This window comes from Carcharhinus amblyrhynchos, chromosome 12 (assembly GCF_965287045.1).
Source record: "Carcharhinus amblyrhynchos chromosome 12, sCarAmb.v2.hapA, whole genome shotgun sequence".
NCBI classification, from domain to species: domain Eukaryota; kingdom Metazoa; phylum Chordata; class Chondrichthyes; order Carcharhiniformes; family Carcharhinidae; genus Carcharhinus; species Carcharhinus amblyrhynchos.
In genome coordinates this window covers 86,646,156-86,668,845 of record NC_137335.1, presented here as the reverse complement: position 1 = coordinate 86,668,845, position 22,690 = coordinate 86,646,156, and the positions used below count along the sequence as shown (strand labels likewise).

General features: G+C 44.4%; 1 protein-coding gene across 3 annotated transcripts in view; it reads left to right on the top strand.

The window, feature by feature from the left end:
• The window catches only part of LOC145351188 (V-set domain-containing T-cell activation inhibitor 1-like), a 59,524-nt gene that overhangs the window by 3,175 nt on the left and 33,659 nt on the right, over positions 1–22,690 (top strand). For 2 of the 3 annotated variants that reach the window (XM_080200868.1, XM_080200871.1), the window contains exon 2: positions 13,329–13,429. The exons of the other annotated variant lie outside the window; for it this stretch is intronic. In XM_080200868.1, coding sequence (XP_080056994.1) covers positions 13,371–13,429 — 59 coding nt within the window. In that variant the 5' untranslated portion in view covers positions 13,329–13,370. The remainder of the gene's footprint in view (positions 1–13,328; positions 13,430–22,690) is intronic. 3 annotated transcript variants of the gene reach the window in all.

Below are 22,690 nucleotides of genomic sequence, written 5' to 3'. Positions count from 1 at the left end.
TTGGTGTACCAGATGGGTTTTTCCGACAATCGACAATGCCCATTTAGGGAAGGAAATCTTCTGTCCTTACCTGGTCAGGCCTACATGTGACTCCAGAGCCAAAGCAATCTTGTTGACTGCCCTCAGGCAACTAGGGATGGGCAATAAATGCTGGTCAGCCAGCAACACCCATGTCCAACAAATGAATAGAATGTGAAGAAGACCAATCAAACTAGGTTCCAAAATCTGAATAATGGAAATTACTAGGGGGCACAGCCTCAAGATAAAGGGGGGGCGGTTTAGAACGGAGTTGAGGAGGAACTTCTTCACTCAAAGGGTGGTGAATCTCTGGAATTCTCTGCCCGTTGAAGTGGTGGAGGCTGCCTCGCTAAATATTTTTAAGACGCGGGTTGATGGGTTTTTGATAAGAGAGGGGATTAAGGGTTATGGGGAGAGGGCGGGAAAGTGGAACTGAGCCACGACAGATCAGCCATGATCTTATTGAATGGCGGGGCAGGCTCGAAGGGCTAGATGGCCTACTCCTGCTCCTATTTCTTATGTTCTTATGAGGCCCGAGTTGGCTAAGATAGATTGGGAAACTTTGTTAAAAGGCATGAAGTTGGATAGGCATTGTCTAATATTCAAGAATGAATGTATGCATTGCAAAAACACAAGGAAAGTGATCCAAGCATGCCTTACAGAAGAAATAAAGGATGGTTTTAAATCCAAAGAGGAGTCATATAAAGTTACTCAAAAAAGTAACAAGCCTGAGGATATTTAGTTTAGTATTCAGCAAAGGAGGACCAAGAGATTTGAGTAAGAGAGCAAAATAGAGTACGAGAGCAAAAGTGCCAGGAATGTAAAAGTGGTTTGTAAAAGAAACAGACAAACAGATTAGCGAAGACAGCCCAAAACATAAGATTTTTATAGTAGAGAACAAGGAAATGGCAGAGCAATTAAACAATTAATTTAGTTTTGTCTGCACAGAGGAAGATATAAATAACTTCCTAGAAATGCGAAGGAACCAAGACTAGTACGAAGGAGGAATTATTGAAGGAAATTGATATTACTATAAAATTGTGGTGAAATTAATGAGACTGAAAGCCATTAAATCCCCAGCACCTGATAATGTAATTTCCAAGGTACTAAGAGAGGTGGCCATGGAAATAATGCATGCATTAGTTGTCATCTACTAAATTCTGGAACAGATTGGAAGGTGACAAATGTAACTCTGATATTTAACAAAGGAGAGAGGGTGAAAACAAGGAATTACAGACCAGATAGCCTAACATCAGTAGTAGGGAAAATGCTGGAGAGTTGAATGAGTAAGCAAGTACATGACAGATACAGCAGCATGTGGATAAATGTGAAATTACCCACTTTGGACAGAGAAACAGAATGGCAGAGTATTGTTTAAATAGTGATAGCTGGGAAATCCTGACTTACAAAGGGACCTGGGTGTCCTATTACTCCAGTTAATGAAAGTGAGCATGCAGGTACAACAAGCAGTTGGAAAGCAAATGGTAGATTAGTCTTTGTTGCAAGAGGATTTGAGTACAGGAGCAATTGATGTCTTCCTGCAGCTGTGGAAGGTCTTGATGAGACCACACTGGCAGCACTGTGTGCAGTTTTGGTCTCTTTACCTAAGAAAGGAAATACTTGCTATACAGGGGAAGTTTAGCAAAGGTTCACCAGACTGTTTCCTGGCGTGGCAGGATTGTTGAATGAGGAGAGATTGGGTCAACTGGACTTGAATTCACTGGAATTTAGGAAAATGAGATTTAATTGAAATGAATAAAATTCTGACAGGGCTGGACAGATTGAATGATCCAATGTGGTCAACAAAGCTTGACGAATAGCACTTTTCAGTCTTCTGGACTCAACACTGTTCAATAATTTCAGATTGTAAGCACTGGCCCTTGTTTTGGAGGACACCAAATGGGGGAGATTGTTTGATTTGCATTTCTGCCTCTTGGGAATTATTGATTAGGAACATGGATTAGACTATTCACAGAATACCTGCACTGCAGAAGGAGGCGATTTGACCCATCAAGCCTGCACTGACCACAATCCCACCCAGGCCCTATCCCCATAACCCCATATTTACAGTCCTAATCCCCCTGACGTTAAGGGGCAATTTAGCGTGGCCAATCAACCTAACTTGCTCATCTTTGGATTGTGGGAGGAAACGGGAGCACCTGTAGGAAACCCACAGAGACACTGGAAAAAAGTGAATAGTCAACTGAGGCTGGAATTGAACCCAGGTCCCTGATGCTGTGAAGCAGCAATGTTGACCACCATGCCACTCCTTTCCACCATTCAGTATGATGGTGGCTGATCTTCGACCTTAATTCCACCTTCCCATACAACCCCTATATCCACTAATTCCCTTAGTACCATCCTCTACCATGGCACCAAAATGACCCTTGCCAAATTCACAAATTACGTCCTCTGGAACTGCGACAAAGATCAACTGTATAACTTGGTGAACTGTCACTTTGACATGGTTGACCACCCCATTCTCCAGTACCTCTCCACTTTTCTAGCTAGATGGCACCGCCCTCACCTGGTCCCACACTTATCCATTAACTGTGCACATGGAATCACCCAAAATGGTTTCTCTTCCAGCTTTGGTATTTTATCCTTGATCTCTTCTATTTCTTGGCTACATGCTGCCCTTTGGCAAAGTCATCAGCTCCACTGATAATATCCAGCCCTGCCTCCGCTCCATGTTGGCAGTCTCTAATTTGCAAAGTGGCTAGACATCCAGTATTGATTGTCAGAAATTTCTTCCAATTAAATATTGGGAAGAATGTAGCCATTGTCTTTGCCCCCTGTTGCAAACTCCATTCCAACTCTGGCTGCTGATCTAAAGCTGAACCAGCTTGCTAAACTTGGTATCATATTCCACCCTGCAATGCACTTTCAACCACACGTTCATGCTGTCCCAAAGACCAGCTATTTCTATCTCAAAAGATGAAGCTCAACTTCACCCCTGCCTCTGTTTATCTGCTGCTGGAACCCTCATTCATGCTATTGCTACCTGCAGAATCAACTATTCTAAAGCATGCCTTACTGCTCTCCCATGTTCTACCCTCCATAATCTTTCAGTCATACAAATCTCTGTTGTAGATGCTAATCCATTTTACCTTGCACCACTGGCTCATTAATCTACAGTGGGTTCAGGTCAAACAGTGTCTTGAATTTAGAATTCTCTTCCTTGTTTTCAAATGCTTTCACCGGTTTGTGCCACTCTAATTCTCCAACCACCTCTGGTGTCATCTCATCTTCTGTGATATTTGCATTTCTCCAATTCAGGCTGAGCATCATTCTTGCTTTCAGCTAACTTGGCCCAAAATCCTGGAACCCACTCCCTGAACCTCTCTGCCCAGCCACTCCTTAAAAATCTCTTAGGACAGCTAGCCAAAAGTTTAGTCTTTCTTGGCTGGACATCAGTATCAGTTTCTTTCTTTAGAGTCCATACAGTGCAGAAGGAAGCCATTCAGCCCATCGGATCTGCAGTGATCACAATCCCACCCAGGCCCCATTCCCATAACCCCACGTGTTTACCTTGATGGGTTTTTGATAAGAGAGGGGATTAAGGGTTATGGGGAGAGGGCGGGAATGTGGAACTGAGCCACGACAGATCAGCCATCATCTTATTGAATGGCGGGGCAGGCTCGAAGGGCTAGATGGCCTACTCCTGCTCCTATTTCTTATGTTCTTATGTTTAATCCCTTGGCTCTAGCGTCAGTTTAGCATGGCCAATCAATCTAACTTGCACATCTTTGGACTGGATTTGTGGGAGGAAACAGACACACATACGGGGAAAATGTGCAGACTCCATGCAGACGGTGACCCAAGGCCGGAATTGAACCCGGGCCCCTGGCACTGTGAGGCAGCAGTGCTAACCAGTGTGCCACCGTGCCGCCCAAAGGTCTTGGGGTTTTTTTGTACTATGTTAAAGACATTAACTAAATACTAGATGTTTATATTATCCTGTGCCATGGGGAGTTTGAATAAGGCCATGGCTTTTTTAAAACATTAAATAAAGATAATGAGGCAGGATCAGAAGAATGCAAGATGTAATCCAGTGGAGTAAAGTTTCTGTGAAATTTCGCACTCGGGTAAGTGATGACACATGAAATCTTATGCAATTGCACCGGAAAATACAAGCTCAGCACAGAGGTATTTATGTGTGGTGTTGGTCTGTTACAGACCATTCAGGGAGTCCAATTGCTCTGGAACATGCACTTCAAATGGATAGCGATGGTGTAGTCAGAACTTTCCTAGCATCACACAACTGACCAGGAATAGGAGCACAGGAATTAGGAACAGATGTAGACAAACCCAGCCCTTCGAGCCTGCCCTGCCATTCCATCAGATCATGGCTTGATCTCTCCCTGGTCACAAATCCACCTCCCCATCTAACCTGGCCCAGCTAACTTGGCCCAAAATCCTGGAACCCAGTCCCTGAACCTCTCTGCCCAGCCACTCCTTAAAAATCTCTGAGACCAAACTTTTGGCTAGCTGTCCTTTTTTGGCTGGACGTCGGTATTTGCTTCTTTCTTTAGAATCCATACAGTGCAGAAGGAACCCATTCGGCCCATCGGATCTGCAGTGACCACAACGTTTTTTTATTAGAAATATATCTATCTCCCTCGTTAAACCATTCAATGATTCAGACTCCACTGTGCTACGGCACAGCAAGTTCCACAGATTCACCACCCTCTGCGAAAAGTAGCTCCTCCTCAGCTCAGTTTTAAATCTACCGCATCGCAACCTATACCTCTTGTTCGAGATTGCCCCATGAGAGGAAACATTTGGTCTACACTTACTGTATCAATCCTCTTTTTAAATTTCATATCCCTCCATCAGATTCTCTCTCACTGCCAGCCAATGCCATGTTGGAAGGATTTTACATGTTGACACTTGAACCTGTTTGGCTGTGTTTTGAACACACCTTCCTTGGCCATCGGGTCCTGGGGTGGGACTCGAACCCAGAACTGCTGGCTCAGGAGGCAGGGATGGTACCTGCTGCAACACAAGATCTCCAGTTCAAATGTTTTGTAAAATTAAAATAAAAAGCAGAAAAGACTGAGGCTGAGACATAAAAATATGCGCACATGGCAGGTGAGTCAGTGTTTGTAACAAGAAGAAACAGATTATTTTTGAATGTTGAACCCATTCATTAGACGTGCAAATTGAAAACTGAGACCTGGCATTTTAAAACTAGACAGCTGAAATTACAACCTTTCACAAAATAGAGAAAGGGAGTTGGAGGTGGGCAACGAACAGGATTGTCAATCCAAAAGAGGAAAACAGATCAACACTAATGCCATTGTGGGAAGGAATGCTGCCTGTCTTTGTCAGTCTGGGTCTATACGCGACTCCAGCCCCACGCTAATGTGCTTAACTCTTAACACCCCTCTGATGTTGCTCAGTAAACCATTCATTTGTATCAAAATCTACCACCAGTGTTAAGAAGAAGGCCCACCATCACCTTCTCAGGGCATCTAGGGATGGACAATTAAATGCTGGCTGTGATATGATGCTCATGTCTCCAGAATGAAATATTTGATATCCACCAGAGCATCATTATCACTCTCAGAATCTTTGTGATCACTGAACAGTGTCGCACTCGCCTCCATGAGACACAAAGCTAGGCCCTGGATTTGGAATAGTTGCCACTCTTTTATTGATTTGTTGGGTGGAAGTTTCCATTCTGAATCCATGTCCTTGGAAGGAACCAGAGATGTACCCTGTTGTGGAGCCAGTGGGAATTTGCACCGAATTGTGTGATTCTAGCCTGATTAATTATGCAGTGGAGGGGTTGCCTGGTGTAACGTGAGGACTGGATGGTGTGCGTCATGCTGTTATATTCTTCAACTTCTTCCATAACTATTGTGCCTCTATAACTACAGTCTCCCATCTAGTGACTCTGTCTACACTTCCCACTGCATTGGCATAGCAGCCAGCATTATTCAGGACCCCACGCACCCTGGACTTCTCATATCGGGAACAAGATACAAAAGTCTGAGGTCACATACCAATCGACTCAAGAACAGCTCCTTTCCTGCTGCCGTCAGAGCTTTGAATGGACTTAGCTTGCATTAAGGTGATCTTCCTCTACAGCCCAGCTATGACTGTAAGACATTCTGCACTTTCTTGTTTCCTTCTTTATGAACGGTATGCTTTGTCTGAATAGCGCACAAGACATAGTACTTTTCACTGTAAGTACATGTGACAATAATAAATCAAATCAAAGGAGGAGATGGCTCACTGATCACAGGGAGCTCTAGTCCCTAGGTTCAGTGACGCTTCTCTCGGTGCTTAATGCAGGAGGAGTGGCTGAGCCATCAGGCTAACTCTGCACGGGAGGACGTCTCGGGGATCCCAGCAAAGGACTGCCCTACAATGTCACAAATAGATGAATGAATCAACTATACCAACAAGCTGTGGACCCGCAACTGCTCCCACTCATCTGGCTGAATGGTAGAGAGGACATGAGCCTCAGTGGCAAAGACACCATCCATGCAGCCCCTGCCTAAAGGAGCTACTCGGTGTGACAATGTGATACTTCATAGTCCCCATCTTGTCTGCAAGTGCGGAAGCCGCTGTGGATTCCTGATCCTTTAGCGCAGGGAACTCAGTTGCTGTCTGTGGGGGGTGGGAAAGAGGGCTAGGCATTAAAGGCACCAGCAAGGAACGCTAATGAGATGCCTCTGTGAACCTTATCCCTCTAAGGGCAGGGGCTCAGTGCTCTGGAGTTGCTGCCCCAGACACTTGAGGACCATCAGCAGTGCATCAATCAAATGGCATACGATCCAGTGGAGTATTTATAAGACTGAGGAAGCAGGAGAAAGATCTCTGAAAGCCAATTGCCCCCACCCCTTCTTTGTGCAGGAGACTGGAGGCACAATATGACAAGAGCGAGAAGACAGAAGGGGGTCCTCCTGACCTCCAGAACTTAGTGATGTCGAAGAGCAGCAGCCCTGCTGTCAGGGTAGGAACCGTGCTAAACCTGTGTAGATGGAACGATGGACAGGTGGTCTCCACTCAGTTAAGGATTTGTACGTAATGTAGTCACTTAGAAATCTCAGCATCCTGCATTCCTTGCTGTCGGAGGCAATTCATGCAGTCACTCGCTCTCTCTGTCTCTCTCTCTCTCTCTCTCTCTTTCTCTCTCTCACAGGTGCCAGCAGGAAGAGGGAAAGGCAAGAAGAGAAAACCCTGTCCAGCAGTTCCTCCAGCTCACAGAGGACACTGGAAGAAAGTGCACCTGTAGAGCCATCACAGCAGTCACCTGTACCCTCCAGCACACAGATACACTCCTTGGTGGGTCCTAGATCCGTTTCAGGCAGGGTCTCAAATACTGGTGGTCAATCCTTGGACATATGTCTGAGACAGGAAAACGCCGGGTCACCCAGACTCACTAGTACTTGGAGGACTGCTGGGGGTAGTGGGCATCTACAAGGTCCAAGTTGGATGGGCCCTGCACGAGATGTTGGGGAAACTGCAAGAAATGGGGGAACATCAGGCAGAGGTATTGGAGGCCCAGAGCAGAGTGCTACGTGAGATCGAAGAGTCTTTTCCTTGGCTGGCTGGTGAAGTGGCAATGAAGCAAGATCTCCATTAGGAGGATAGAAGATACCATTGCGAGCCTGGTTCAGTAGAATGCCCAATTTCTGTTGGAAATACGTGTAGACCTGCACTCCATCACTGTACGAAGTCTCACAACACCAAGTTAAAGTCCAACAAGTTTATTTGATAGTAAATCCCCAAGCTTTCGGAACACTGTTCCTTCGTCAGGTGAGTGGAAAGTTCTGATCAGAGAAGGGCGTATAAAGGTGCACAGTTTACAGAATACTGATTAGAATCTGAGTCTTTACAGCTAATCTGCTATTCAAGTCTTAAAGGTGCAGACAATGTGAGTGGAGATGGCATTGAGCATAGGTTTAAGAGATGTGAATTGTCTCCAGATAGGACAGTTAGTGAGATGTTGCAAATTCAGGCAAGTCATGGGGGTTACAGATAGTGTGACATGAACCCAAGACCCCGGTTGAGGCCGTCCTCGTGTGCGGAACTTGGCTACCAGTCTCTGCTCAGCGAATCTGCGCTGTCCTGTCGTGAAGGCCGTCTTGGAGAACACTTACTTGAAGATCAGAGGCTGAATGCCCGTGACCACTGAAGTGTTCCCCAACAGGAAGAGAACAGTCTTGCCTGGTGATTGTTGAGTGATGTTCATTCATCCGTTCTCGTAGCATCTGCATGGTCTCCGTGATATGCCATGCTTCGGGACATCCTTTCCTGTAGCGTATTAGGTAGACAACGTTGGCCGAGTTGCAAGAGTATGTGCCATAAACTTGGTAGATGGTGTTCTCACGTGAGATGATGTCATCCATGTTGATGACCCGGCATGTCTTGCAGAGGTTGCTGTGGCAGGGTTGGGTGGTGTCAGGGTCACTGTTTCCCCTGAAGGCTGGGTAGTTTGCTGCGGACAGTGGTCTGTTTGAGGTGGTGCGGGTGTTTGAAAGCAAGAAGTGGGGGTGTGGGGATGGCCCTGGCGAGATGTTCGTCTTCATTAATGACATGTTGAAGACTCCGGAGAAGATGTCGTAGCTTTTTCGCTCTGGGGAAGTGCTGGACGATAATGGGTGCTCTGTCCAACGTGACCCGTAGCCATGGGTGAGCTGTTGCAGTGGCTATGAGATAGGCAGACCAGACCAGACCAGGGTGTCTTGACCTCTCCTGAGGTGCCCCTTCTCAAGGAGTAAGGCAGGGACTCTCAGGTACCCAACAGGAGGAGTTAGACACCCTGGACCATTCAGGACTCTTGGGGGTGTCTGGCCCTTTGGAATCCCCTTTGCCAGTGCCCCTTTGGTCTCATCATCTGTAACCCCACAGGGAGCAGCTACCCCCACAGCAGGAGAGCCAATGCCAGCCGGGGCCCTCCATGCCTCGCATCGCCAGCAGACAGCTGCCAAAGCCATCCAAGACAATAGGGCCAGCTCGTTACTAGGCAGCTTCACCCCTGCTACAGATATCGATGGGGTACCTAGAAGAAGTAACAGAGAATGCAAGATTAAGAAATTTTGATTTGCTGTGTGTGATTGCATGAGTGTGCTATGTTATGACACTTTTCTAAAAGGGTCCAGGTGACCACCTAGCTCTCAATGATGAGAAGTCACAGGTAGTGATGTGAATGATAGTCACGACCTTTCGCTCTGCTCTCGGGAAAGGCTGAACAGGCTGGGGCTCTTTTCCCTTGGGCGGGGAAGGCTAGGAGTGACTAATAGTCATTAAAACTCTGAAAAGGCTCAACAGGGTATTTGATAAAAACATAACAACGTGCATTTACAAAGCACTGTTTAAAGCAGTGAAGGTACTTCACTCGAGTGTTAGCAAAAAAAAAGATATGAAGTCATGTAAAGAGATATTCGGACAGATAGCTGAATCTTGGTCAAAAGTGGAGAATTTAAAAAGCACCTTAAATAAAGCGGGGGAGAGAGTTGGAGTGGGAAGGGACACAGATTTAGAAAGGGAATACCAGACTTGGGATCTAGTCAATTAAAGGTATGACAACCAACGGTGAAGACATTAAAATTGAGGATGTACAAGAAGGCAGAATTGGAAGAGCACAAATATTTTGGAGGGTTGTTGGGCTGGAGGAGGTTACAGATGAGCAAGGGAGAACTATAGAGGTATTTAAAGCCAGGTTGTGAATTTTGAAATCAAAGTGCTACTTAATCTTGAGCCAGAGAAGGTCAGTGAGAAAAGGTTGAACAAGACTTGCTGCGAGTTAGGAAAACAACAAGCAGAGTTTTGGAAGTTGTGGAGGGGTTGGAGGAAGGTGGGAGGCTGGCCAGTAATGCAGTGGAGTAGTTGAATCTAAGAGACAATAAAGATATGAATGAGGGTTTCAGCAGCAGGTTGAGGTGAGACAGGAACGGAGGGAGGAAATAGTCAATCTTAGGGTTGGCCTGGATATGTGTTCTCAAATATGACACCAAGATTATGGACAGTCTGGTTCAGTCTCAAACAGTTGCCTGAGAGGTGGATGGAGTTGGTTGCTAGGGACAGAGTTTGTGGCGGGGATGGAAAATGTTGGATTTAGTCTTTCCAACACATAGTTAGAGGAAACTTCTGCTGATCCAGCATGTCAAATAAGCAGCCTTACAAGTAACAGAGAGGATGAGTTGAGAGGGGTTTGGTGAAGTAGAGCTGGGTGCCATGAATGTGCGCATGGATCACGATGCGGTGGGTTTTTGTTTGGATTCTGTTTGAGGTATGGCACTGAGATGAGAAAAGACATAGGGCACAATCTTCTGGCTGTACACACAGGCAGGATCTTTCTGTTCCGCCGACAGCACACATAAGAACATAAGAAATAGGAGCAGGAGTAGGCCATCTAGCCCTTCGAGCCTGCCCCACCATTCAGTAAGATCATGGCTGATCTGTCGTGGCTCAGTTCCACATTCCCGCCCTCTCCCCATAACCCTTAATCCCCTCGCTTATCAAAAACCCATCAACCCGCGTCTTAAAAATATTTAGCGAGGCAGCCTCCACCACCTCAACGGGCAGAGAATTCCAGAGATTCACCACCCTTTGAGTGAAGAAGTTCCTCCTCAACTCCGTTCTAAACCGCCCCCCCTTTATCTTGAGGCTGTGCCCCCTAGTCCTACTGTCCTTTCTGAGCGGGAAGAGTCTCTCCACCTCTATCCTATCCATCACAATGAGATCTCCCCTCATTCTTCTAAACTCTAACGAGTACAAGCCTAGTTTATTCAGCCTCTCCTCATAGCTCAACTCCGGCATCAGCCTAGTAAACCTCCTCTGCACTCCCTCCAAGGCCAAAATATCCTTGTGTAAGTGCGGCGCCCAAAACTGCACACAGTACTCCAGCTGCGGCCTCACCAATGCCCTATACAGCTGCAGCAAGACCTCCCTACTTTTATATTCAAATCCTCCTCCTGTGTTTTTCAGGGGGTGGATTCAATGGGAAATGCCATTGATAGCGGCAGGACTGGAAGATAGTGCCACTGGCCCACACTAGGCTGCTGAGAAACACGCCAAAACATGAGGGCAGAGGGGTGTTATAATCCCACTCACAGAGTACATTTTTCCACTTGTGTGGGGGCATCAGTTTATGAAGATGCAGTAAATTAGCAGAAACTTCTCAAGCCAGGGAATGGTTAGAATGTAGAATAATTTATCACAAGGTCATGCTAACTAAACACATTAGGAATAGAAAGAGAATACCAATAGGTTGCGTGGAAATCTGCATGGAGCATGAATACCGACATGGACCAGAGGAACAAATGCAGGAATTGAGACGGACTGAACAAGGATACCCTTGCAGAATCTGAGGGGAGGGGGAAATACTACAGTATTTTATTGCAGGTGGCAGGACTCCAAGGTGGAACACCACTACCCATGCAGCTCCATCGCATTCCTGACCAGCCTCTCGCCTTCATCCTTCCATAAAACTTCCAAAACCTTGGTGACGGTATCCTAACTCGGATCAAGTTCTGTTCACTCTTTGCCCACTGACCTATTGCTCCAGGTTAAGTGGCGCCTCGATTTTTAAAATTTGGCCCTGTGTCGTAGGGCCCCAAGCATTCATTCCGTCTGCAACATTCTTTCGTATGTCCATCTCTATTCTTGTGTTCAATGCTGTCCAAGCAATCTTCTCCAAATACAGATTAAGTGATGGTTTTTGCTGAACAGTTCTGTCTGTATGTATGACCCTGCTTTTCTGTTGCCCACCAAGTTACTATGCCCTGCTTATTCGCACCTCTGCCCTCCAACATTTACTCCTTGTTTTATGTTTCTCCGTTACCTCACTGAGAGTCTTTGTTTCAGAAAAAAAACCTTGTTATAACACTCATAAAATCATGGAATCCTTACAGTGCAGAAGGAGGCCAGTTATCCATCAAGTCTGCACCCAACACAATCTCACCCAGGCTCTATTCCTGTAGCCCTTATCTCCCTAATCCCCTGACACTAAGGTCAATTTAGCATGACCAGTCAACCTAACCTGCACACCTTTGGATTGTGGTACGATCCTGGAGCACACTGAGGAAACCCACGCAGACACAGAGAGAATATACAAACTCCACACAGTGACACAAGGCCGGAATTGAACCTGGATCCCTGACGCTGTGACGCAGCAGTGCTAACTATTGTGCCACCGTGCCACCACTCAATACTTTAGAGCCAGTGAAGTAATGTGGAAAGCACAGCAACCAATTTGTACACCACCAACTCCCACAAACATCACTGTGACAAGGAACAGATAATCTGTTTTATTGATGTTGAATAAAGGATAAACATTGGCCAGGAGAAATTCCCTGCCCTTTTCCAAAATAGTCGCCATGGGATCGTTTACGTTCACTTAAGAGCCCCGACAGAGTCTCAGTTTAACATTTCATCTAAGAGGTGGCGTCCCTGGCAGTGATGCATACCCTTTTTACTGCACTCAGATTTCCAGATTGCGTGTTCAAATCCCTTCTGTGGTGCTTGAACCCATAGTCTTCTGGCTCAGAGGAGAGAGAGTTATCCGTTGACCCACAGCTGACACCTTGTCCTCTAAAAGTCTTCTACTAGCAGTTTCTAATTAAATGCCTCTTCTATTTTTATCCTATTCAATTTCTCCACTACCGCCTCCTGTACTGAGACCTTGGCAGCACCCTCTCCTCCAGTGAGGACAGGTCAGCAATTACCTAATTAAGTTCAATTAAGTCTGAAGTTTAAAGCTAGTTTCAGTAATGAGGACCACGAAACTGCCAGATTTGTCAATAAAAACCTGACTGGTTCATGAATATTCATCGGGAAAGGAAATCTGTCGACTGTAGCTGTTTTGGACTGCATGTGACTCCAGGCCCACGGCAATGATTTTGACTTTGACTTTGAATTGCCCTCTGCAATATTCCGAAGGGTAATTAGAAATGGGCACTGCAGTGATGCCTATGAATAAATTTCAAACAAAGCTTTCACCCCCTTATTTTCTCTCACTTGGTTTTTCCCTCCCCTTTTATTCATGTTCTATTTTTTCAAACTTACAAAAATAAATGTTTATCTTTTAGATTACAGTTGCGATAAAGAGTTGCAGACCCAGAATGTTAAGTATAGGTCACAACTCTTTATACCTGCTTGTATTTCCAGTTTTTTTTTTTAATTTGGTTTTATTTATACATGCATACAAACGCTGCAGGCTGAGAAATCTTGGTAGTTCTGTTAGAAGTCATTTAGAATGCAAGTGTTCAGGTTCCAGCTTCTGATTGCAGAAGGACAGAGTGTTTTCCCTTTTTACTTCCAAGTTTTAAGACCTGTTAACATTTCTGCAGGTGCATATCTGTGTGGTGTGACATAAAGCTTCTTCCTTTGGGATGAACAAATGTAGAGGAGAGAAACAAGCCGCAGGATTAATGAAACAGGCTAACACAAGGTGAGATTAAACTTGATGTGGAGGTGCCGGCATTGGACTGGGGTGGACACAGTAAGAAGTCTTACAACACTAGGTTAAACTTCAACAGGTTTATTTGGAATCATGAGCTTTTGGAGCGTTGCCCCTTCATCAAGTGAGTCACTCTCCTGATGAAGGAGCAGCGCTCTGTAAGCTCGTGTTTGAGATCTGACCCACAATGGTGGTGGTGTCAGCAAACTTGAAAATCGAATTGGAGGGGAATTTGGCCACGTAGTCATAGGTGTATAAGGAGTATAGTAGGGGGCTGAGAACACAGCCTGTGGGACACCGGTGTTGAGGATGACCGTAGAGGAGGTGTTGTTGTCTATCCTTGCTGATTATGGTCTGTGGATTTGGAAGTTCAGGATCCAGTCGCAGAGCGGGGTGCCAAGGCCCAGGCCACAGAGTTTAGAGATGAGTTTCGTAGGAATAATAGTGTTGAAGGCTGAGCTGTAGTCAATAAATAGGAGTCTGACATAGATGTCTTTGTTATTTAGATGTTCCATGGTTGAGTGTAGGGCCGGGGAAATGGCGTCTGCTGTGGACCTGTTGTGGCGGTAGACAAACTAGTGGATCCAGGTAGTCCTGGAGGCTGGAAACGATCCATGCCATGACTAGCCTTTCTAAACGCTTCATAATGATGAAGTTGCTGGCAAACCTGGTATTTATCACCCATTCACAGTTTTCTTGAGAGAGTGCACTTTCTACTTTGTAGCAATTTTGGGAGGGAGAGAGAGTGGCTTTAGCAATTGGATGCCATCACGTTTGGATAGGTGCTGAGAGGCTGTTTCTTCCTTGCTGCAGAATTCAGATTTGGAGATCATAGTATCAGGATAAGGGTTTGGCCATTTAGGACTGAGATGAGGGCAGTTATGAACCTTGGGAATTCTTCATCCCAGGGAGTTGTGGATGTTCGGTTGTTGACTATATTCAAGATTGAAATTGATAGATTTTTGGATACTGTGGGTGGGAGTTTGTGGCCCCTTGTACCAGCCAACTTGTCCAGTCTCACCAAAGTCTTTCCATATTTTTTGGCTCTCCCCCCAGCATGATGGGGTTGTAAAGTTCCACCCCACAGGAATTGAGGGATATGGAGATCGTGTAGGAAAGAGGATTTGATGTAAATTTTCACCCGTTAGATTTTATTCCTGTTCCTATTTCTTGTGTACCTATGTTCAGATTAAGGAAGGACAAGAGTAAACAAATTGTTCAGCTCAGTTCCATAGCCACTTTCACTATTAAAGAATCACAGCAACCCTACAATGCAGAAAGAGGCCATCCAGCCCATTGGGTCAGGCCTTATCCCCACATCCCTACACATTTACCCGCTAATCCCTCTAACCTACATATCTCAGAACACTAAGGGGCAATTTTAGCATGGCCAATCAATCTAACACGCACATCTTTGGACTGTGGGAGGAAACTGGAGCACCCGGAGGAAACCCATGCAGACACAAGGAGAATGTGCAGACTCCGCACGGACAGTGACCCAAACCGGGAATCAAACCCAAGGTCACTGGAGCGGTGAAGCAGCAGTGCTAACCGCGGTGCTACTGCGCCGCCCCTAGTGCCAACTATTTATTTCCAAATTCTTCAGACTGAATTCAATTCTCAAACTGCCCCTGGAGGGATTTAGACTCTTTGTTCTCTTGATCTATTAGCCCAAAAACAACCACTAGGCTACTGTGTCAACAAGTAGTAATTGTGGAGGGTTGTTTTTCAAACTGGGGGCCTGTGACCAGCGGTGTGCCTCAGGGATCAGTGCTGGGTCTGCTATTATTTGTCATTTGTATTAATGATTTGGATGAGAATATAGGGGGCATGGTTAGTAAGTTTTCAGATGACACCAGGATTGGTGGCACAGTGGATAGTGAAGATAGTTATCTCCAATTGCAATGGGATCTTGATCAGTTGGATCAGTGGGCTGACAAATGGCAGATGGAGTTTAATGGACAAATGCGAGGTGATGCATTTTGGTAGATTGAACCAGGGCATGACTTACTCAGTTAATGATAGGGCACTGGGGAGAGTTACAGAACAAAGAGATCTAGGGGTACATGTTCATGGCTCCTTGACAGTGGAGTCACAGGTGGACAGAGTGGTGAAGAAGGCATTGATGTGCTTGATTTCATCGGTCAGAACATTGAATACAGGAGTTGGGATGTCTTGTTGAAGTTGTACAAGACATTGGTAAGGCCACGCTTAGAATACTGCGTGCAATTCTGGTCACCCTATTACAGAAAGGTTATTATTAAACTAGAAAGAGCGCAGAATTTACTAGGATGCTACCAGGACTGCATGGATTGAGTTATAAGGAGAGGCTGGATAGACTGGGACATTTTTCTCTGGAGCGTAGGAGGCTGAGGGGTGATCTTTTAGAGGTCTATAAAATAATGAGGGGCATAGATCAGCTATATATAGTCAATATCTTTTCCCAAAAGTAGGGGAGTCTAAAACTAGAGGGCATAGGTTTAAGGTGAAAGGGGAGAGATACAGAAGTGTCCAGACAGGCAATTTTTTCACACAGGTTGGTGAGTGTTTGGAACAAGCTGCCAGAGGTAGTAGTAGAGACGGGTACAATTTTGTCTCTTAAAAAGCATTTAGTTGGATAAAATGGGTATAGAGAGATGTGGGCAATTGGGATTAGTTTAGGGGTTTAACAAAAAAGAAGGGCGGCATGGACAAATTGGTCTGAAGGGCCTGTTTCCATGCTGTAAACCTCTATGATTCTAAGTGGGATAGATAGTAAATGGAACAGAAAAGACTAATCCACATCCTAATTGCGAGGCAAGTTCTGATCTGAGGTCAGGAAGTTGTTTTGCATACACTTTTTTTATTCATTCGTGGGACATGGGTGTCACTGGCTGGCAGCATTTACTGCCCATCCCCAGTTGCCCCTGGAGGCATTTGAGAGTCAGCCACATTGTTGTGGCTTTAGAGTCACATGAAGGCTGATGAGGTAAGGACAGCAGATTTCTTTCCCGAAAGGACATTGATGAACCAGATGGGTTCTTCCGAAAATCAGAAATGGTTTCATGGTCATTAGTAGATTTTTAATTCCAGATATTTTTTATTGAATTCAAATTCCACCATCTACCGTGGCAGGATTCAAACCAGGGTTCATGGAATATTAACTGAGTTTCTGGATTAATAATCTAGCAATGATACCAGTCACTAGACTAATGCCTCCACATACCTGAATTGGCCTCTGAGTGAATGACAGATGGTGAAAGCTATGGAATAAATTGGGAAACAGTTGACTATATTGATGAGAGATTGTAAGGTTCCATAAATGGATGAGTTACACCAACTCAGTGGTGTCTTTCATCTGGGATTAACCATGTACTATCTATGAGTTGCAAACAAATTAAACCCAAATTTAATTAGTTTTTTTGACAATAGTAACTTTGATTTTTATAGCACCTTAGAGTCATAGTCATAGAGGTTTACAGCATGGAAACAGGCCCTTTGGCCCAACTTGTCCATGCTGCCCTTTTTTTAAACCCCTAAGCTAGTCCCAATTTGGTCCATATCCCTCTATACCCATCGTACCCATGTAACTATCTAAATGCTTTTTAGAAGACAAAATTGTACCCACCTCTACTACTACCTCTGGCAGCTTGTTCCAGACACTCCTCATCTTCTGTGTGAAATAATTGCCCCACTGGACACTTTTTTCTTTCTCTCCCCTCTCACCTTAAAACACGGGCCCTCTAGTTTTAGACTCCCTTGTCTTTGGGAAAAGATATTAACTTCTAGCTGATCTGTGCCCCTTGTTATTTTATAGACCTCTAAGTTCACCCCTCGGTCTTCTACGCTCCAGAGAAAAAGTCCCAGTTTATCAAGCCTCTCCTTATAACACAAACTATTAGGATGCTCCCAATAGCATCCTAGTAAATCTCTTCTGCACTCTTTCTCATGTAATAATATCCTTTCTATAATAGGGTGACCAGAACTGTACACAGTATTCCAAGTGTGACCTTACTAACTTTGACAAGATATCCCAACTGTTCTGACCAATGAAACCAAGCATGCCGAATGCTGCCTTCACCACTCTATCCACCTGTGACTCCACTTTGAAGGAGCTATGAACCTGTACCCCTAGATCTCTTTGGTTTGGAACTCCTCCACCCCCCCCCCCCCCCCCCCCCCCCCCCAATGCCTTACCATTAACTGAGTAAGTCCTGCCCTGGTTCAATCTATCAAAATGCATCACCTCGCATTTATCTGACATAAACTCCATTTGCTATTTGTCAGCCCACTTTAACATGGTAAAACATTATTCATAGGAACATGATCAGACAATATTTCACACCAAGTTACCAAAGGTGATATCAGAGTGAATGACCAAAAGTTTGAGGTAGGTTTTCAGAGAAGCAGGTTTAGAGGAGGAACATTGCGGAACAGTGACAGTTTGCAATGCTGAGCAAAGGAAATCAGGCAAGTACAAGGGACCAGAACTGGAAGAGTACAGAAATCTTGAAAGATTGAACACTGGAGGTGGTTATGGAAATAAGGAGGGGTGAGGCCATTGAGAGATTTGAATATGAGGATGAGAATTTGAAGTGCTGGGAACAGTATATATGAATCATGAGTGGTTTGGACAGAGTAGATGGATAGAAACGGTTCCCATTCATGAAAGGGTCTCAAGTCAGAGAGTACTTCTTTAATTTAAACAAAAGCAATATGAAAGAAAACAGCAAATAGTTAAGGTCTGGAATGCACTGCTTGAGAGGCAGGTTCAATTGAAGGAAAATTAGACTGTTATGTGAAAAGAAAGAATGTGTAAGATTATGGGAAAAGGTGGGAGAATACCACAGTGATTTGCTTGTCCTGAGGGCCAGTGGAGATGCAGTGGGCCAAATGGTCCCCTGAAATCAATCAGCCTGGGGAGAAGGCCTCACCTAATATCTCGAGGTTTGAACATGTCAGCATTAAATAGAGAGGCTGAAATGGTAAAACTCATGATCTCTTTGGATGATACTTTATCTGTAGACATTTTTCTGAAGTAAGCATGAATGAAGGGTACACAATTTTATAGGGGCGGCACAGTGGTTAGCACTGCTGCCTCACAGTGCCAGGAACTCGGGTTCAATTCCCGGCTTGGGTCACTATCTGTGGAGTTTTCACATTCTCCCTGTGTCTGTGTGGGTTTCCTCTGGGTGCTCTGGTTTCCTCCCACAGTCCAAAGATGTGCAGGTTAGGTGTGTTGGTCATGCTAAATTCTCCCTCAGTGTACCCAAACAGGTACCCGAATGTGGCGACTGGGGAATTTTCACAGTAACTTAATTGCAGTGTTAAGGTAAGCCGACTTGTGACTAATAAACAAATTTAAACTTAGAAGAACGCCGCACAGAAAGACGCCTTGTGGCTCACACGGTGTGTGCGGGGATTCTTTAAAAGAAACTAATTGTAGTTGAAGAGAAAATAAAACAAATTACAATCATCTTTTGATGAGTTTTGCACAAATAAAGATTTGGATGGTTTTTATTTGACTGAGAGGGAATTTCAAAGATCCTAGAGAATCCATTCCATTGGCTAACTTTAGTGTAGTCTAGGGCTAGTATGGTAATCCTTGTTGGTTTAATTAGCATATAGGATATGACTCCATGTTCCCTCGTGATCATCTAACCTTCAGATAATGAAAGAATAACACTCTTACCAAATTGTGGTTTAGACTTTAGATCAGAGAACACATTTATTAAAAGTAACAGATAAGCAGTGGCCAAGCAATGTTCAGAAGGTCACACAATTGTTACAGGACTTTAAACTTGCTCTCTCTCCTTGAGCAGAAAAAATAACAGTAGATGTTGCTAGCTCTGCTAATAGTCCTAAACAGGGCTGGTTATGATTATAACAGTGCACTCCTGGCCAGTCCAGAATCTTCTAGAATTTGAAGCTCACTTAAAATTCTGCTGCTGTCTCCAGATTCAAATTGAATCCTGTTCAGTAGCGCCTCAGTGTTAAAATTCACATCCTCATGTTCAAATTTTATCCATGATTTCACTGCTCCCTATTTCGGTAATCTCATCCAACTCTCCAAGATATTTACATTCCTTCAAACCCAATTCCTTGTGCATCTTCAGCAGTCGACCATAAGCTCTGGAATTCAGCATCCCCACTCCACCACCACTCTCGGCTGCTCTCCCTCACCCTCCTAAATCCTCTCTGGGTAAAGTGGGACAATGGAACTGACTGGATTGTTCTACTGAGAGCTAGCATGGATTTGAATGGGCTGAATGGCCTCCTGTGCCAGAATGACTCTAAATTGAATGCACTATTTAGAAGGAACATTCCAACAAAAAGGAACTTTACCTGTGCTAATAGCACAGTACGTTCTCTGCAAGTTTCTACCCAACATCATATTGACTTGGAAATATATCGCCGTTTCTTCACTGTTGCTGGGTCAAGATCCTGGAACTCCCTCCCTAACAACACTATACCATATGAACTACAGTGGTTCAAAAAGGCAGCTCACCACCACCTTCTCAAAGGACAATTAGGATGAGCAGTAAAAATGCTGGTCTTTCCAGCAATGCCCACATCCCATGCAAGCATTTTTTAATATAAAGATTATCTGGCTTTGTAATGAGATTAGTGACAAATTAAACTCTTTGGATGTCGATTACGGAAAAGGGAAGTAAACAAGGTTGGAAAAAACTTATCATCCCAGCAGCTTTTCAATGTATTGATAATATTCCAAGTGCTGCAGTGAGATTAATTTAAATTGGCCAAACATTCAAAATGTGACAACATTAAACTCATTACTGCATATTTTAGGTTGATTTTCAGTTGTTAGAAATAGGGATAACTAATTTACAATGTGGAGAGAGTTGCAAAAGTAAGTGGAAAGTGCAAATATTTGCAAGGGCTAGCAGTATCTGAGGGGAGAGAGAGAGAGAGAGAGACACCATTTCAGGTCAGTGATCTTCTGTTTGAACCATGCTGATGAAAGGTCAGGGGCCTGAAATATTAACTCGAAATGCTGCTTAACCTGCTGAGTATTCCAGCATTTTCTGTTTTTATTTCAGATTTTTCACATCTGTAGCATTTTTCTATTGGAATGTTCACAAGGCTTCGAGATAAGAGGGAAGATACCCTTAAGGAATTAAAGAGTCAAATTAATCATGGTTAGATGGATATTTTTACATGTTGGTGGATTAATTCCTTTAAAAAGAACTGTCAGAACATCCCAAAGCATTTTGCAACCAAGGAAGTGCTTTTGAAAGTATGACAGTCAATTTGTGTACAGCAAGCTCCCACAGACATCTGCTTCGTCATCTATTTTAGTTCTGTTGTTAAGGAATACATATTGACCAGGACACTGGAGAAAAACTCATCTTCTGCTCTAATGAATAGTGGCCCTGGGATCTTCTCACATCCACCTGGGAGTAACCTGGGACCTCCATTTAACCTCTCAGCATAATGCTGGCAGCTCTGACAGTACAGCATACCCTCAGTACTGCATTGGAGTGTCAGCCTGGGAGTGGAAACATAATAAGTGTTCCAGTTCTTGCATTCCCTCGCTGGGCTGATAACAAGTCCATGCTCGAGAAAACATGAGTGCACGTTTTGTGACAGCCTGAATTCAGTGGATTCCTCGGTGTTGGGGAGTTTAAATGTTTTGCTTTCAGGGAATCATTCCTTTGTACACGGCATTGACTCCCTTCAATGTGTTGGACATCTACCCGATACAGTAAATGTAGCTGGGATTGTCAGCCGTGGATCAATGAGGAGCACCTTCATCTCTGCGTTGGAAGATTTTTAAAAAATCCTTCATGGGACATGGGCGTCGCTGGCGAGGCCAATATTTATTGCCCATCCCCAATTACCCTTGAGGAGGTGGTGGTGAGCTGCCTTCTTGAACTGTGACAAGTCCCTAAAGCATAGGCACAGCCGCAGTGCTGTTGGGAAGGGAGTCCCAGGATTTTGACCCAGCGATAGTGGAGAAATGGTTGATTTATTTCCAAGTCAGGATGGTGTGTGACTTGGAGGGGAAACCTCCAGGTGATGGCGTTCTTGTGTGTCTGCTGCTCTTGCCCTTTAAGATTGTAGCGGTCACAGGTTTGGAAGATTTTGTTAGATCAAATCCTACTTCAAAGACATGAATGCATAATCCAGACTGACACAACTAATGTAGTATAGGGGGAATGCTGCTTTGTTGAAAGTGTGTACCTTTGGATGAAGTGTTGAAAAATTCTTGTTTAAATGCTATCTGCCCCCTCAGGGTGGACATGAAGAATTCAATAATAGTTTTTTGAAGGACAAAAGGGAGTTTTTATTTTGAGGAGAGCTGGGGGTTCTCTACGTCATTGTTGATATCACAAGATCAATTAGTTGCAGAGAAAGCAAGTAAACAAGGTTAGAAAATAGCTCCTAATCATCACAGCAGGTCGCTGAATGTCCTGATGATCCAACAGCTGCAGAGAGATTATTTTAAATTGATCAAACAATCATGTGAACATTGGGAGCAGGAATAGGCCTTTTCTCCCTTGAGCCTGTTTTTATTGCCTTTTCACAGTAAGAAGTCTGACAACACCAGGTTTAAGTGCAACCAGTTCGCAACTCGCAAGCTTGCGAGTTTACTAACTCGGTTGGACTTAAACCTGGTGTTGTCAGACTTCTTTTTGTGTTTACCCCAGTCCAACGCCGGCATCTCCACATTATGGCCTTTTCAACAGAAACCACATGCAACTCCACATTCATTGCACCTCACCCCACCTCCCCCTCTGCTTTAAAGATATTCAGTGACTCTTCTCTACTGCAGTCCATGGAAAAATGTTCCACAGATTCATGGCCATCTGAAAGAAAAGCCTTCCCTTATTTTTAAACTGTATCCCCTCGTTTTATTCTGTCTCACAGATGAAAACATCCTTCCAGCATCCACCCTGTCAAGACCCTCAAGGTCTTGCGTGTTTCAATAAGATCACCTCTCAATCTTCTAAACTGTAATGGATACAGACATAGCCTACCCAACCCAAGCCTCACAAAATGACTGAACCCTAAGAAGGGGCATTGAGTGAACTTTCTCTGAACTGCTGCTAACACATTTATATCCTTTCTTAAATATGGAGACCAAAACTGTACACAGTACCTGAGATATGGTCTCAGCAACGCCCTGTATAGCTGTAACAAAAATTCCCAACTTTGCTATTCCATTTCCTTCACGATAAACAATAATGGATGGGATTTTTTTCAGCCGCGCTCGCCCCAAAACCAGAAAATCCTGCCCAAGATCAACAA